This window comes from Triturus cristatus, chromosome 11, assembly GCF_964204655.1.
Source record: "Triturus cristatus chromosome 11, aTriCri1.1, whole genome shotgun sequence".
Lineage (NCBI taxonomy): Eukaryota > Metazoa > Chordata > Amphibia > Caudata > Salamandridae > Triturus > Triturus cristatus.
The window spans coordinates 1,174,471,487-1,174,488,241 of NC_140594.1; the positions used below are offsets into that span (position 1 = coordinate 1,174,471,487).

General features: G+C 47.1%; 1 protein-coding gene across 4 annotated transcripts in view; it reads right to left on the minus strand.

The window, feature by feature from the left end:
• The window catches only part of TP63 (tumor protein p63), a 546,450-nt gene that overhangs the window by 105,247 nt on the left and 424,448 nt on the right, over positions 1-16,755 (minus strand). For all 4 annotated transcript variants that reach the window (XM_085635888.1, XM_085635887.1, XM_085635889.1 and 1 more), the window contains one exon: positions 1,351-1,605. In XM_085635888.1, coding sequence (XP_085492014.1) covers positions 1,351-1,605 — 255 coding nt within the window. The remainder of the gene's footprint in view (positions 1-1,350; positions 1,606-16,755) is intronic.

Genomic DNA, 16,755 nt, shown 5'->3' on the forward strand with positions numbered 1-16,755 from the left:
AAGCGCAGGTGTACAGCGGATCAACTGCTGTGCAAAGTAAAACACATTGACAAAGCCAATACATTTGGCATAGGTGAAACCTTCTGGCTTTGCCTCTCTATTTGAGCTTTTTTGCAGAAACTTTTCAGATTCTAATTGCTTTCAAATAAAGCCTTTGCATCGCCATACAGAAAAACAATACACAACTAACAAAACAATGTATTGGATTTTAAAAAACCTAAAAAACACATTAACCGCATCACACTATGCACATAATTAATATCATTACAATTGTTTTTTGGGGAAGGGGGTAAACTTACAAATACCACCAACATACACACCAGCAAAAAACACTACACACATATACCAACAACACTCATCATATCACAACTCACCACTACATTCCACAGCATGCCACTGCCCTATCACTACACTAAGCACAACTTGCACACAAACTTTACAGTATTAAACACAGCAGCTACATCAATCTACAACATACCTTAAAACATTGCCAATATCTCTGGCAAAACACTAAGGTCCCAAAGGCGAGACTTATTGGCTATGTCAATGCTTGTTTTTCTTGTAACAGCCTTCTATACTCCCGACAGCTAGTTCATCATACAGAGAAGGCGAGGCAAACTGACCATTATTGGTCGATGATGCCAGAACTCAGGGCTTCGGAGCACCTCAAACATTTTACTAACGTCACACCCATCTATTCAGTGACCCATGAATGTGCTCCGCTACCTTCCTCCTCTGCTTATGACTGAATCCACCTATCTCTTTACCAACGACCCACTGAGGTCCTGCCTCACATGTCTGAGAAGCGACTCCTTTCACATGTTTAAAACGGAACTAATGGCGTTGTCAACAATATGCTGCAAACGGGCGCTGATGCAAAACATGTATCCATAGAGAGCATAGTAGAGAGCTTCCAGCACAGAGGATTTTATGTTTATCAAATTCTGCCCAGCGTGTCCTATCACTACAGATTGTCAATTTATTGGGACAGTAACAACATTTTTAGATTATGCTTATTGTTGTCTAAAAGTGCAATCGAAACACTGCTCTTATGGAATATTTGCAGATATGTTCGTGATTTTAATGTTTTTTTTCGATTGTGATGAATATTTTAATATGCTTTATACAATAAAGAGTCATTCATTCATTCATATCACAAGCTCAAGAGACTACAGACATCATTCAGAAGCCTTCTGTTCAAAAGGCTAACCAAGTCCTGGTAGCGGCTCGCTGCTCCCTAGTCCTTCCAGCCCACAGGATACTCGGACATGCTTGACATTATGGCCAATCCACACACACACACTCCTCATCACACACAAAGTAGAAGAGGGGGCTTGTGAAGGCACTTACCGTCCACGTCGCCGACTTGGCGGTGCTGGACTGCTGAAATGATACATCGAAGCTATGGGGGCCGGGGTAGTCGGTGTTGGAGGGGATAGCCGGAGAGGGCGACAAGGCATCAAAGGTGGAGCTCGGCTGTGCATAGGGCGAGGGAGCCGTGACGTTGTTCTGAGCATGGTCAGTGTTGTAGGGACTCGTGGACGAGGAGCCATTCTGGAGTTGCTGGTCCATGCTGCCCAGGAGCCCCAGGTTTGTGTACTGCGGCTGTAGGAGAAAGCAGGAAGACAAGTTATGGAGGATCACGTGTAATAGTACTACCACATATTATGACACATTCTCCACTGCTCCTCAGTGAAACACAATCACAACATGATCGAAAGGTTGATAAAACAGCTGTGATTACTTTCTTTACCCATTTTTGGAGTGTACGCTACATGTTACGGATATGTAATCATGCTTCATGAAGTTAAGAGCTATGTCCGGAAACCACCTGTATCCTTGCAAAATATATGGTCTTCTCAACTAATTGAAAAGTTTGCATAGAGTAGCGGCTAAATGTTACCTTCTAAAATGCTTCTCCTTAAATGTACTTGATGCAGCTGTGATGCAGTCCAGCAGCTCGGACATTCCCCAGCCATGCTGCTGTGTGGTGTGGTAGGGCTCGCTGCATCAAGACAGGATCGTTTCGACTGATCTCTGTGCAGTTAGCTGCAATGTTTGGTTGCCGCAAGTCCAAAGTGTCAGAGCTCCAGTTACTGCAAGAAGCTCAACACTCGCTTTCAAACAGGCAATCTGGACGGGAAAGGTTGTCCACTACACAAATCAACACCTTCATCTCTCAGTAACACTTTCTCGCACAACGCCATCCACCACCTGCCCCTAGGCCGGATTGGAGTAAGAACAGCAAAATGGCCCTGTGCACCAAAAAGTCAGAAGTGCTTTTTGCCACAAAATGAGGGAGGGAAATGAAGGTGTGTCCAGCACAAACTCTTTTCGCCAGACTGTGGAAACAGTCTACAGAGGGGGACATTTTAACACGGTTTCTTGACTTGGGGTTGGCGGATTTGACACTCGACAGGCCTCTTTGTGTCTCCATGTATCATCTCACTTTGGTGTGTGTATTCTTTACCACCGTCTAGCCCTTCGCTGCAAACAACACAACCTTCCCAGGCTCTTCGACGGCCAATGAGCCTGTGCGGGTGTAGTGGGTGCAAACTAAACAAGCCAGAGATGATCATGTGCAGCCTGTAATTGAAAGCTTGGCTGAAGAGGAGGTACTTTACTCTACTCCACGGCACTCCCTGTTTTTATTTTTCGGTAAGATGGTAACCCACATCGGGAGATTAACATCTGATTGTGTAATGGCCCAGCCTGTTAGATGGCTTCTCAGAAGCCAGATGATAAAGTCGATCTCTATACTACCAAGCATGTCTGCTTTGATCTCACCTAGCAAACTATACACCACTAGGTCTTATAAAAGATTCACACGCAACAAACTAAATCTTAGGTTTAAGCTCTGCTGGCCTGGTCAGTGTGGGCGAAGAATTGAAAGACAATGTGCCACCCTTCAGCTGTGCTTACTGGACCTGGGATGACACAGTGAACCAGTACACGGATGCTACACAGAAATAGTGGCACCATACTCGAGCTCCTGTCACACAGTACATCAAATCAGCAAACACCAGCCCACCAGATCCGTTTACATGGTGTGAGCTGCCACCCCATCTAGCCTACCCATATACAGGCAAGACTACAGTCCTCGCAGGTGTCTCCACCACACAAGCAGGGCCCAGTGTTGGCTTCGGCCTCACCACCCTTGCTGGCAGGCGGGTCCATGCATTTAGCACCCATTAGGAAAGCACCCATTAGGAAAGAACTGCCGGAGGCAGCCTGGCAGCAGCAAAGGTGCAAGCAAAATGAGCAACAGCGCAGAGGCCTGCGAAGGACAGGGGGGTAATCATTGTGCAAGAGTGAAGACACGCCTAGTCTGCACTTCAACACATGCACACGTGAAACAGGTGGGTGCTGAGCTTTTAACGCTTTTGATTTCTTTCTCTATTGAACACGAGGCACTGCCACGTTAGGTCTATAGCCCAGATTAAAAAAGCAAAAAATCACTTTGCTGCGGTGGTAGTCTCGCATAGGTCCTCACAAACGACATATCGCGGTGACCTAAAATCCGCTATGGCACCATGCCTGAAGAGCCTTAGCTGAAGGACTTGCAAAGTGGGCAGGAGCGGAAGACAACACTCTTCCACAAAGCTTGGAGGACAGTGAGCAGGTGATAAGTGTTGGCCCTGGCTGGCACACCTTACATCATGCTGGCATGAACCCCGGGTGAGGATGGCTGGGAGTTGCACAACAGGGAGGCTGCAAGGGAGGAGCAATCTAATTTACCTCTAGTGTCCCGTGAGACCAAGGCTGAACCTTTACTTCCTGGTTGCAGAGGCCATTACAGGCGTATTACAGACTTTGATGCTGCTCTTCATACACATACGTAAAGACAGGTTTATATTGGCTTTCAATGGAGGAGAGCAGTCTTTGGGAGCTCAGGGGTTGCTCTTGGACAGTCTTCTGAGCACTGCGTTATACTCCTGACCACGGACACAGACCATGGGTATTGCTGATCTCTGTACTCTGCGTTTTAATTATTGCTTGGTCTGTACCGTAATGCTTGGAGGAAACGAACAGCTACTTCAAGGGTACCAGTGGCGGTGACTGGACAATCCCATTGCTTCATTGTTGTTCAGTCTCAATAAACATCTCCACTGGCACGTGTCATTGGTTAATATCTAAAACTAAAGTACTCATGCGGCCCAACTCCACAAACGTTTGTGCATCCCTCACCTGAGTAAGTGAACCATAAAGAACCAGTACATGGCATGTACACCATCTGATACAAAGTGCAGCTTGTTTATCATTCTTAACAGGTTCCAGGTTGAGGACCAACCAGTATAGTGTGTCAAGTGTTAGCGTATGCTTTATCCGTCTAAGTTTAAGACAATGACTCATCTGTCACAGCGTGCAAGTTGAGCATGAAACAGTCACTGTGAAATTTGTACTATTTGTCAGTGCGTGAAAGTTTTGCATAAAAGAGTACAGTGTGTGTACATCATCTATGTTTAGTGCGGGCTGTGATTCACTTGTCACATTGTACAAGTTCTGCATCACACAGCCAGTGCCACACATGTTATTTGTCAGTTCGGCATTAATCAACCACTGCACAGACTCCGCATCAATCATTGCGATGTGCAAGTTCTGCGTTAAACAGGCACGCAGAGTAAGGGCACCACTCAACAGTGTACTGGTTTCGTGTGTTGATGGACAAGAAACTGCTAGTTTGAGGAAACCTGACGAATTTTAGGAGCTGTGCACTACAAACTTCTTAAAAATCACAGCCCCTCTCGCTCCCAGATCCTCCCAAACAAAGAGCTACGATGGTTCCTGCTCGCTAAAATTTTACACTATCCATTTGTTTACCAATGACAGCCGATATATGGCCCGACCACAGACCTGTTCATGCAGCACTCTGACCTCAGATCAAAGGGCATCCTTGTGCACGAGTCAAGTCTTACTTCCGGACACAACCGCCAGGGAAACAAAGTGTCCTGTGCACCGGCAGTCAAGGCTGAGCCCTTATGCCCTTCTCGCTCCTTCAATAACTAGATGACGGGCACACCCCAGCAGTCCTACACACAGATGCATATATTTAAATCTACAAGCCGGGCCTACCTGGTGGCTGCCACTCAGGAAGCTGCTGCTGGCCCAGGGGACAGATCGATGGCACACCCAGGCACATTGAGGCCTTCACGACATGGCCAGAAGGTTGTGCGCCAGTCAAGAGACGGTACCTGCGGAGCAACTCCGGCCCTCCTGCCATGAACACATAGTGGCTCTAGAGACACGCTTCCTGACAAAGGGACAATTAGAGGTCTGCTCTCAGGCTCACAAAGGGATGGGAGCACCGCTGGCTCCAGGTAACCGGAGAGTAGAGCCATGCTGTCAGCAGCGAGCTTGATGCTAGGCCTGGCAAGGCCACGGGGCATTCTACGGCGGGAGGCACTGCTGGAACCAGAAGATGGACGCCACGGATCATTGAACACCGCTGAGGTTTACATTGTCAAACACAAAGTATGTTCCACCGCCAGCGCAAAAAATAAAGAAATCAAAGCTCAGAAACATGAATGTTGTGTCGCTCATCCAGTTCAATACAAGGAGGTATGCACATCGGTAAACACCGACATGCCTAATAAACACACACTCATTCTAATATCGTAAAACAAACTGTTACAATCTGAAGGACACCAAGAAGCGCAATACATCCGCCAACTTTAATAGTGCCACAAGTCAAGGTACAGCACTTTATCAGGGAAGCTACTCAGCACGGATCATATTTACTTGTCAATGCTAGGAATTTACAGGAAGGAACAGAAGCCCTGGCATTTACAGGAGCCTGAGGAATTTTTTCAATGTATAGAAACCGGACTTTAAATAGGAACACAATACGTAAAAAGGGACTTTCATGTCATGTATTTGAGGTTTTTAACATAGTAGTACATACAAATAAATCCACCCAACACTACCAACAAAACAGAACAAAAATGTATGTCAACAGCAGCAGCTAAATCCATGCATACAAGCCAAGCACAAAATGAGAAGAGCACTTTAGCAGCAAACAGACAGACAGGGCGCACGGCTCAGAGGAAAGCAGAGGTGATCTGAAATGTAAAGTACTGCAAGCACAAAGCAGTCGTTCTGCTGATTACACTAAGAGTAATCATGCTGTACCGTAGAGTTGACTTTAGAGTAGTGTAATGCAGCAAGTGTTTGCAGAAATCCTTGGCGTCTCACAAACAATTGTCTGACGATACAAGGCTTAGCGAGACTCCCCTTTCACGCTACAGAAAAATAGCATTTTATGTACGTATGTCCCTGCAAAAAGGATCCTTCCTTTACATCTTATGTACTTGCAAACAGTATCTCGACCCTCTAAATCATTCGCATGCATCAGACGGTGTAGGGGTTATATTCAAATGCTGATCAGTGGAAGGGTGCAAAATGTCTGTTCAACTTAGCCGAAATAGTTGTCTGCAGATATGAATGTCTGCAGGCACGGCTCTATGGGTGTCTGCAGGCACGGCTCTATGGGTGTCTGCAGGCACGGCTCTATGGGTGTCTGCAGGCACGGCTCTATGGGTGTCTGCAGGCACGGCTCTATGGGTGTCTGCAGGCACGGCTCTATGGGTGTCTGCAGGCACGGCTCTATGGGTGTCTGCAGGCACGGCTGTACGCGTGTCTGCAGGCACGGCTGTACGCGTGTCTGCAGGCACGGCTGTACGCGTGTCTGCAGGCACGGCTGTACGCGTGTCTGCAGGCACGGCTGTACGCGTGTCTGCAGGCACGGCTGTACGCGTGTCTGCAGGCACGGCTGTACGCGTGTCTGCAGGCACGGCTGTACGCGTGCCTGCAGGCACGGCTGTACGCGTGCCTGCAGGCACGGCTGTACGCGTGCCTGCAGGCACGGCTGTACGCGTGCCTGCAGGCACGGCTGTACGCGTGCCTGCAGGCACGGCTGTACGCGTGCCTGCAGGCACGGCTGTACGCGTGCCTGCAGGCACGGCTGTACGCGTGCCTGCAGGCACGGCTGTACGCGTGCCTGCAGGCACGGCTGTACGCGTGCCTGCAGGCACGGCTGTACGCGTGCCTGCAGGCACGGCTGTACGCGTGCCTGCAGGCACGGCTGTACGCGTGTCTGCAGGTACGGCTGTACGGGTGTCTGCAGGTACGGCTGTACGGGTGTCTGCAGGTAGGGCTGTACGCGTGCCTGCAGGTAGGGCTGTACGCGTGCCTGCAGGTAGGGCTGTACGCGTGCCTGCAGGTAGGGCTGTACGCGTGCCTGCAGGTAGGGCTGTACGCGTGCCTGCAGGTACGGCTGTATGGGTGTCTGCAGGTACGGCTGTATGGGTGTCTGCAGGTACGGCTGTATGGGTGTCTGCAGGTACGGCTGTATGGGTGTCTGCAGGTACGGCTGTATGGGTGTCTGCAGGTACGGCTGTATGGGTGTCTGCAGGTACGGCTGTATGGGTGTCTGCAGGTACGGCTGTATGGGTGTCTGCAGGTACGGCTGTATGGGTGTCTGCAGGTACGGCTGTATGGGTGTCTGCAGGTACGGCTGTATGGGTGTCTGCAGGTACGGCTGTATGGGTGTCTGCAGGTACGGCTGTATGGGTGTCTGCAGGTACGGCTGTATGGGTGTCTGCAGGTACGGCTGTATGGGTGTCTGCAGGTACGGCTGTATGGGTGTCTGGGTGTCTGCAGGTACGGCTGTATGGGTGTCTGCAGGTACGGCTGTATGGGTGTCTGCAGGTACGGCTGTATGGGCGCCTGCAGTGCTGTATGGATGCTTGCAGGTATGGATGCCTGCAGGTATGGATGCCTGCATGCCTGTTCCACGTTTACCTGTATTAAGAGTGCCTGTGTGTGTAAGCGCGAGACAAAAGCCAAACCTACTGGCTTTAACAATACTTGTTTTTACTGGCAGCCTCTCTGCCTGAAGGGTTTTTCCGCATATACCATTTGGAGAAGCTGCCACTGTCACAAATGCTGCCCTTGTACGTCATCTAGCTCACTCGCCAAGGCCCGGTGACCAATTAATGCAGGTTCAGTGGCAAGCAACAATGCCCTCACTCAGGTTCCATCACTACTAAGCACAGAGGCTCTCTGCTTTCTCTCCATTACCCTCCATCCACCAAGAAACCTTTCACTTCAGCCTTAGTCGTAGGCCCAGAGAAGGCATAATGGCATCAAGTATTCACTTCTCTGCTACATACGGCTTCGTTCGTAGGACTTTACTGAGAACTGCTTAAACCTTCTCCGATCTCACAGATCGTTTACTGGAACAGTAAACTGTCCTCTTCATAGAAACACATTGTTTATCCCACTAAAGTAGTCAAAACGTTGAAAGAAATATACAAAAATAATTATTTGTACTTGGAATTTCAAGTCTGATAAATGTAGTGGAAACGTGTGCAATCAAAGCGTGTCTGGTGAAGGTTTGACAGATTTGGTTTTAAAAGAAAATACTTTTCCTATATGGTTTTTCCTGCCTTGAGCAAGTAGTGAGACGAAGATGAAAAATAGACTGATGCGCGCGAAATGAGTTCTAGAAAATTGCTGTTGGCACCAAAATAAAGAATCAAGGAGAAAAGTTCTTACAAATATTTTCTAAGATGGCCCCTGCAGCCTGCCTACAAGACTTTGCTTAGATGGTCTCTGCCTACTGCAGGCTGCTAAAGATGTATGTCAGCACCAGATGCAATGAAGACCGAGAAAGCAAGGGGCCAGATTCATGAAAATAGGATTTTCGTATAACACAAGAGCAATTCTTAAAAGGCAGCTCTGTAGGAAGGTGGACTCTGACTGCATGGTTGCCCCCACTTTTTTCTTGGTGTTTTGCTGGTTTCGACTTAGTTTGGCTGGGATCCTGCTATTCAGGACCCCAGCCTATCTGCTTTCTCCCTAAAATTGATTCCATGTACTCTAGGTACACTCCAGATTGGATTCTGAGGTACCCTTATAAGTCTCTAGTATATGGTATACTATGTACCCAGGACATAGGCACCACAGAGGCCTACCGGGGCTGCAGCATGTATTATGCCACCCCTGGGAAGCCTTCCAAAGTGACACCACAGGACTGCTACTGCAGCCTGGGTAAGGTGGTGCATGCTCCCCTTACTGAGATATAGGTTCACTATATCTCTCAATGTCACTGCACATATAAATCTATTAGTCACCCCTATGGCAGGCCTTATCAATCCTGAAGGCAGGGTGCTGGGTTTTATGTGAGAGGGTGCCCATGCATGAGCAGAGCCCCTCTGCAGCCTTGGGAACCTTTATTCCGGGGTTGTTTGTGATACAGCCAAACCATATACTCCTAAGTGCATTATAACTAAACGGTTAATGCTAACTTTGGGATGGCTGCAAGGAAACATGTGTTTGGTGTCAAACACCTTGGAATCATACCCCCACACCTGTAACTTGTGTAGGAGTCTGATCCCACCCTTCTAGAGGGAGAGACATGACAGCACTGGTATACTCGGTACCAGCTAACGAAGCCCTGGCATCACAAAATGGATGCTGCCAGCCACAGACACGAGTCTGCCCTCCTGCTGCTGGACGAAACTCCAGCAGGGGAGGCCTGGACAATAGGTTTCCTGTCACAGGAAGGTGTCACCACCTCCCAGACAGGCTTTAGTGTATTGGGGCTGGGTGGGTGCACTCTGAGAGTGCTTTGAAGTTCAGCACTGGGGGCACATTTAGTGTCCCTGTGCATAGTCCAGTTAAAACCAGTTGCAGGGGCTACCAGCCCCTGCTCTAGCGCAAAACTGGACAAAGGAAATGGGTGTAGCCACCCCTCTTTCCTGACCCTCCCATAGGTGGGTCCCCAGAGTATGTCCAACCCCTTCCTTGGGTATAAGATAGGAAGCCCTGGCAAAAGGACTTTAGATTACACCTGGATGAAACTCTGATACGGAATCCTGGAACTTCGACAATCTACATTGAACTAGATGACTGAAGAATCTCCCTTGGAGTAAAGGAGTTACTCCTCTGCAAGGCAGGCACCTAGAACGCATCTATCCGGTTTGCATCCCCGAAGCTCCCGCCAGACTCCGAAGAATTTTGCAACACAGGAGGTGGGTTTCTGTGGTCTCCGAGGTCGATCTGCGCACTCAGCAAGTCTGTGGCCTGTATCCCTCGTGGAAGACCATGCAACCCGAACCTCCTGGACACCGCGACCATTTGCGGAAGCATCAGCTTACCAGTGACTCCTGAAGCTGAGCTTTTGGTTACTTGTAGCCCTGACCCCGAGCAGCATTTGTACTGAAGATTGTCTGCCTAAACTCCATGAGTGCTCCGTGAGCGGGCCCTCTGTGTTTTCTCTCGAGGTCCTTTCATGAACCCTAGTCCGTCGACTGGTGGGTCCCTGTGAAGGCAACTTTACTTCTAATTGGGCTTACCTGGTTGCTCCAGACGTGCCCTGACTCTCCATCGCTTGCGTCCCCAGGACCTTGCTGGTCCGCACTGGAGCATCTTTTCTCTTCCTGCGTGGGTTGCTGTTGCCAAGGCTTGTTGGGTCCAATCCGGGCACCGACACAGCAAAACTCGACACCCTCTGTGGGACAGCTCTAATCCCGCTCCTGGTCGTCCTCGATGCCTCCTGGTCCTCGTGGCTGCAGAGTCAAGCTTTAACTCTTCGCACCTGAAACACTCGACATAGGTGGGCATTCGTCTATCGTGCCCCTGGTCACTGGTAAGTGACCCAGACTCTGTCTCCGCTGCTTTCAGGTTCTTCTGACCTTCAATCCAGGCTTGGATCACACCAGACACTCTTCTTCCCAGCAGCAGCACTTTGCAGCAGGTCGCCATTGGAAACGACGACGCGACCCAACACCATTTGACACCTATGCACCCAGCTTGCCTGGGTGAGGTAACTCGAGTACTACGGTGCTCCCATGGGTGTTGGCCCTAGAACCCCCCCCAAGTCTAAAGGGGTTTGCTCAAAGTCCTCTCCTAAGTGTCCTTAAACTTTAAAATTCCAACCGCGGCTTTCTCCATATTAGCTAACGGGGCTCGCGCCTGGGTTCTCACACTGCACGTGTCCCCCGTGGGTCCCCTGTGTCACTACCTTGGGTGGTTCCTTGGGGTCCCAGAGATTCTACAGGCTCTAGGCCTTGTGTCTAGTCAAGTCGTGGTTCTTATACACTTTCTTAATATATGGTTTGGTCCGCCCCCTAGGGCCCATTGTATATTGTGCTATTTACTGTCGTTCTAGAACTCTATTATTGTGTGCCTGGCTCTCTAACTTCATAAAGATGTTAGTAGAGAGTGTTTAGAAATAAATACTTATATTTTATATATATACCTTGTGTGGTTCTCCTTTCATTTAGTAACTCAAGAGGTTATAATCTGGTAAACCAAGCTGTTTGACACTCCTTCAAGACTCAGCCTGAAGGCTGCTCTCCATAGCTACCACTAGGTTAGTTTTCAATAAAGGTGGTCTTTTAACCTATCATCAATAAGGGTTGTTTGGACTGGTGCAAAGTGCCCACTATAACTAATGGACAGCATGTACTAGGCCAACTTTTCACAAGCACATTTTCCCAATTCATGAAAATTTCAAAAATGTGCAGTGTACGTGGAACTGCACAGTCCCACACACACAATGTGTGTGTGGAGGCATGCAGACATGTGGGAGTTGCGGGTGAATATGCACTCTGCACACCTTCTGCAGTACTGAACAGGCACAGAGCAGGTCCATGCCTGCACTGCACACAAAGTTAAATGTAAGCACAGGCCCTTTAAGAACATTGATTCAGGAGCCTGCTGCCATCAGCTGGTGCCCATCACAAAGCACAGGTGAGTCACTGAAGTCAATGCAGAATGAGGCGAAAGGGGGGGCTCCAATTTAGTTATGTATGGGGAGAGCAAGCCCTCATGCAAAGGCAGACAAAAACTTTCCATGCTCATTAGAAACCACGATACTTGCCGGAGAGACTGTGAACGAATTAACAATCCACCAAACACCCAACTCATGTCTTTTTGTTCATGAATTTGCCAGTTGCAGGACCCAGAAAAAACACCTACCAACATTTTAGAAGAAGAAAGTTGGAGATTAAACAAAAACAAAACACGGGAGAATGTATTTAGGAGAACCATTGACTTTTCCATGGAAGAAGATTTAATTTCAGGCAGGAGACTGTCAACATCAAGCCATATTGTGCTACTAAAATCAACAGCCTTCCACCCGAAATGGGTCTATTGGCACGTATGCCAGAAAGGCCACGCAGTGCCTTGAAGGTATGACGTTACTACCCACAGCGCAATCCATAAATACAATTTGGTAATTTGCCTTGAAAGTGAACTTTGCAGTATTCCGTCAGACATCAATGTGGGATTTTAGTCCGTGCAACTGAAATTCCAGAGTATTTTCAGCGAGACTATAGATTTGCTACACATGCTACAAAATTCACCATCTGGTGCGAAACCTGGAGATTTAGGAACACAATGTTTACAGCTCAATCGGATAAATAGCTGAAAGGCTGCACTTCATGGGCTGTGCACCAAACACCGTGCAAAGGGTAACTGCACACCACTGACTGGTTCAGAGGGGAGCATTCTGCCAGACTGCTTGTTATAGCCCCAATGAATGGACTAGGGTTTCACAGCAATAGAAATATCTTCATATGCCAGTTCCATGCTGCTAAAGCCGTGCGTCAGCGCCAGATGCAACGTGGATCGGCAAACAAGACCCTTTTCGTATTGCACAAGAGCAATTCTCAAAACGCGGCACATATGATCCATACAACTGTGTTTGTGCAATTCGAGAAGTTTGAAAGGAAAGATTTATTGGTCGACATGAAGATAGGTTTCATTATTCTTGCAAATCATGTTTACATCACAGTCTTCTCTACTCAAAATATTTCAAAATGTATTAAAATAAACAAGATGCCTCTCCTTGATTCTTAAAGTGCCTCACAGTGAGATACGTAATTAACAAGCATTGACAAAGCCAATTAATCTCGGTTTTGGGACCAATTGTCCTTGTCAATTCCTTTTGTCAGTGGGAAACATTAACATATATATTTCTTTTTAAAAAGGAGCATTAGCAATTGCGAAATTTTACTGATGCACGAGCTGTCAGAATGCATGCGTACGCTGCCAGAATGGAAACCATTTGCTTTCATTTTTTATTCACCAATCCAAAATAGCAGGTGCAACTTGGATTGGTTAAAAATAAATAACAAGCGCCTGAAAGCAGCTTTTTTTTTTTTTTAACTGCTTTGGTGGTGGGACAAGGGGTGGTGGGCACTGAGGAGCAAGTGGGGGTGCAAATGGGTCAAGGAATAGGAAAAGCAGCACATTGAGGCAAGGAAAAGCACTAGAGGGAGAGAACAAGGAATGCGGGGGACGCACACGCAGGAGACAGCTGGAAAAAACAGACTCTTGTTGAGTTCTTAAGCAAAAAGTAACCAGTAGTAACCAGTAGTTCTGTAAAAGTAAGCACTGGAAGGACACACAAAAAGGCTAAGCTCCCGGGGAGGGACAAACGCAATGGGCAAGTTAAGCCATTGAATAGGATGCAAGCAAATTAGTGTCAATAAAACCAAATGATGGTAAGCAGTGGTCAGGCTTTAGGAGCACTGTAAGATCTTGGTAAGCTGACAATAGGACTTTTACACCCACACAGCCTGCGATCTCTAGTAGGCTCGCCGCTGTTTAAAGAGGTGCTTCCAGAGCCCCCTAGTGTGAAACCAAAGACGGATGCACACAATAAAGGGACACCTCGATTATCATATGAGCTGCTTGCAAGAAGATCCACTTTCTACTGAGCGTGACCACGAACACAAATTAAACTAGTTTACCTTGGGAGATACAGTACGGTGCTAACAGATCGTTGCAGTACTGCCTTGCTGGACAAGCATTAACTCAGGGTAATATACTAAAAGTGCACCCCTTCCTTCTCAAGCAAACCCATGCATGTTTTATTGGTATGGACTCGGAGTTTAAAGTAAAAATAGCTGCATTATGGCAAAGAACATGAGGTATCATTTTCCCATAATCGTATATGCTTAACAGTTTGCGGTTTCTTCCCACATTAGTCAACTGCCCTCCAGGAGCACAGCTGATTGAAGCATACGACTCCACAGTGTTGTGTGGAACCACCAGAACAAACTTCCGCAGAGTGACCGAGCTGAGGGGTAGCTTGCAAGAGGGTATTTGAGGAGTCGAGGCAGAAGCTCGGCTGTGTCCTCTGTATGATCAGAGCACATTCTAGTGGTAGGCCCTCAGTTCAATGTAATTGCTACCAAAATGAAGCAGTGCGCGGTGTCCCTCAAGCACTGTGGGTCAGGGAGGACCCACTAGAACCAAGGCCTAAGGCACCAGATACATCTTCGGCATGAAAGGATCTAGACAGCAATATTTATAAGGCTACACTAGAGGGCTACTCGGTGAGTCTTTTTCACAGCCACTCTCTGCAGCGGAGCGTTTCCCCTAACCATGGGGCGCCGTTACTTGTGTATGAAATCATCAGCGATGAACTTAAAGCAGGGCCAATATGAATGGCTAGCGTCAAGAGGTTTTCAGTAGCCTAGGACTGGCTACTAATGCGTGCAGAGGGCTGCTCAAATTTTAGGAGCGCTCTTGAATATTCTAGCCAAATGACTCACTAGGACAGCAATATCTTCCTCACAATCGTTGCTGTATAATAACGCCATGTTTTATATTTCTGTATATTGTTATATTATTTCTAATATAAGTTCAACTTATGAATACCTATTTTTGTGTGAAATAAAATTGCCATTTTGTCCTGGACCTAGATGACTCCTTGGCTGGGGTACGGGACTTCTTCATAAAGCATAAGACATGAAGCATGAATCTTACCTGGGTATTAGCAGCTCCAGAGTCCACCGGAAGGATACCGAGGCCCTATATAACTGCACTATCATTAGACCCATTGATCAAATGATGGCATTGCTGCACTGTCGTCATTAGTCTCAAAATGAGGTAGAAAACCTCGCTACTTCACTAGTATCATTAGATGAAACAAGAAAACAAATGACTAATCTCTGGTTGTAAACAGACATTGATAATTTGATTGACAGAAAAAAAATACATTACTGAGCTAATGGTCAAGAAAGATACCACATACTCTCCTTTCTTATTATCATCATTTAAGCACACCTTAAAAAAACAATGTGAACTGTTCCCATTGCACAAAAAATCCAAACAATTCTGTAATTCCACGATCTTTAGATATTAAGGACATCATAGATTATTCTTGAACTATAGATACAGCTAGAGAACATGAATCTGCTAATTATAAAAGCAAACACACCCTGAATAAATGTAAGACAGTCGTATCATTAAAATGCCACAAAAACAGTATTACTATCACCTGATGATACATGCCGAACTAACCATTCACAGTTATTAATAGACGGAATGCTAGTGGATGGCAGTTACTGCACTACCAATAGATGAAGTGAAGTGGCAGCAGCTGTAGAACTGCACCCTTGCCTGCACATGAAGTGACCTAGCATATCACTGATAGACTGTTACTTCATTACGCTCTGACCAACAGACACACCGGGACCCCACGTCAATGTATTAGTGCATTACCGTCGAGGGGTGACGACCTATGGTTCAACTATCACTAAACTATTATCAGAAGATACTGCACTACCCAGAGGTGAAATGAAGTGCAGAATAACCGTCCCTGCACTATTAGGACATGCAATAAGGGCAATCGCACAACTGCCTCCTCACCGTATGCCACTATCCGCAGACGAAAAGATTCTCGAATGATGAAATGAACTACCAAGGAACCTGCTGCCCCATGAACAGACAAAGATGCTGAACAGCAGTATCCATGCACCATCCACAGAGAAGGCTTCTGAACAGTAATTACTGCACCATCAATTAATGAAATAAGCTACTGAGTAACTGTGCAACTGCATCGTTATCAACGGATAAAAGAAACAATCAAATTATTGTTGCTGCGCTACCCAGAGATCATTACTGTGTTACTACGCTATTACCAATAGGTGCAAAACGGTAGTGAATGGTGGTTAATGCACTATTAGCCGATGACAGAAGATGCTGAGAAACTGTACAAGTGCACCAATATCAAAAGATTAAAGAAACTATGGAAGTGAAATAATAACAAGAATGATACAATCCAAAGCGGCCTTCGATGCTCAGGTGTAACAGGCCTGCACCCTAGGCAAACGTGACAAAGGGACCTCAGTGTGACTCAGTATGGATGAGGACACCCAGAAATCTCGCTGGTTGCTGGAACCAAGAAGTTAAAGGACTGGCATGAGGCTGTGGGCGGGCTCAAGTAGAGCAGCGTCTGGTAGGTTGTTCAACGAACGCATCCGTCACGGGTACAAGCTCCTTTATGCGATGCCACAGTGTGCACCGAAACGGTGCATCAAAATACAGCCAGCCTGCAAAATGTCATTCTGGTTGGCAGAAGGAAAAAATATTTGTTGTTGCATTTGCTAGCAGTAAAAGCCACATGTGGTACAGATAGCGTGCATGGATAGGTCTGCTGGCATGCAAGCTGAGAAAAACGTGTGCGGGCAGACGTCCCAGTCCAGAATCCCCAGCAAACTCCTGCGAGTTACTTACTTAGTTATTTGATGATTTCCAAACCAATCCCACCGAAGCACCTACAGTTGAGTCCTACTAACCTGCCATTCCATAGGCTTCATCAGAAGTGTATTCGGAACCCAGAGCAAACACCCAAGATCTAGAGTCTCAAACTAGTCTCCTTCTCTGGGCGGTATTGGAGTCTAGACAAAGAGGATAATGCTCTAGATGCGCTGAATGTGAACCTTTATGTTTGAT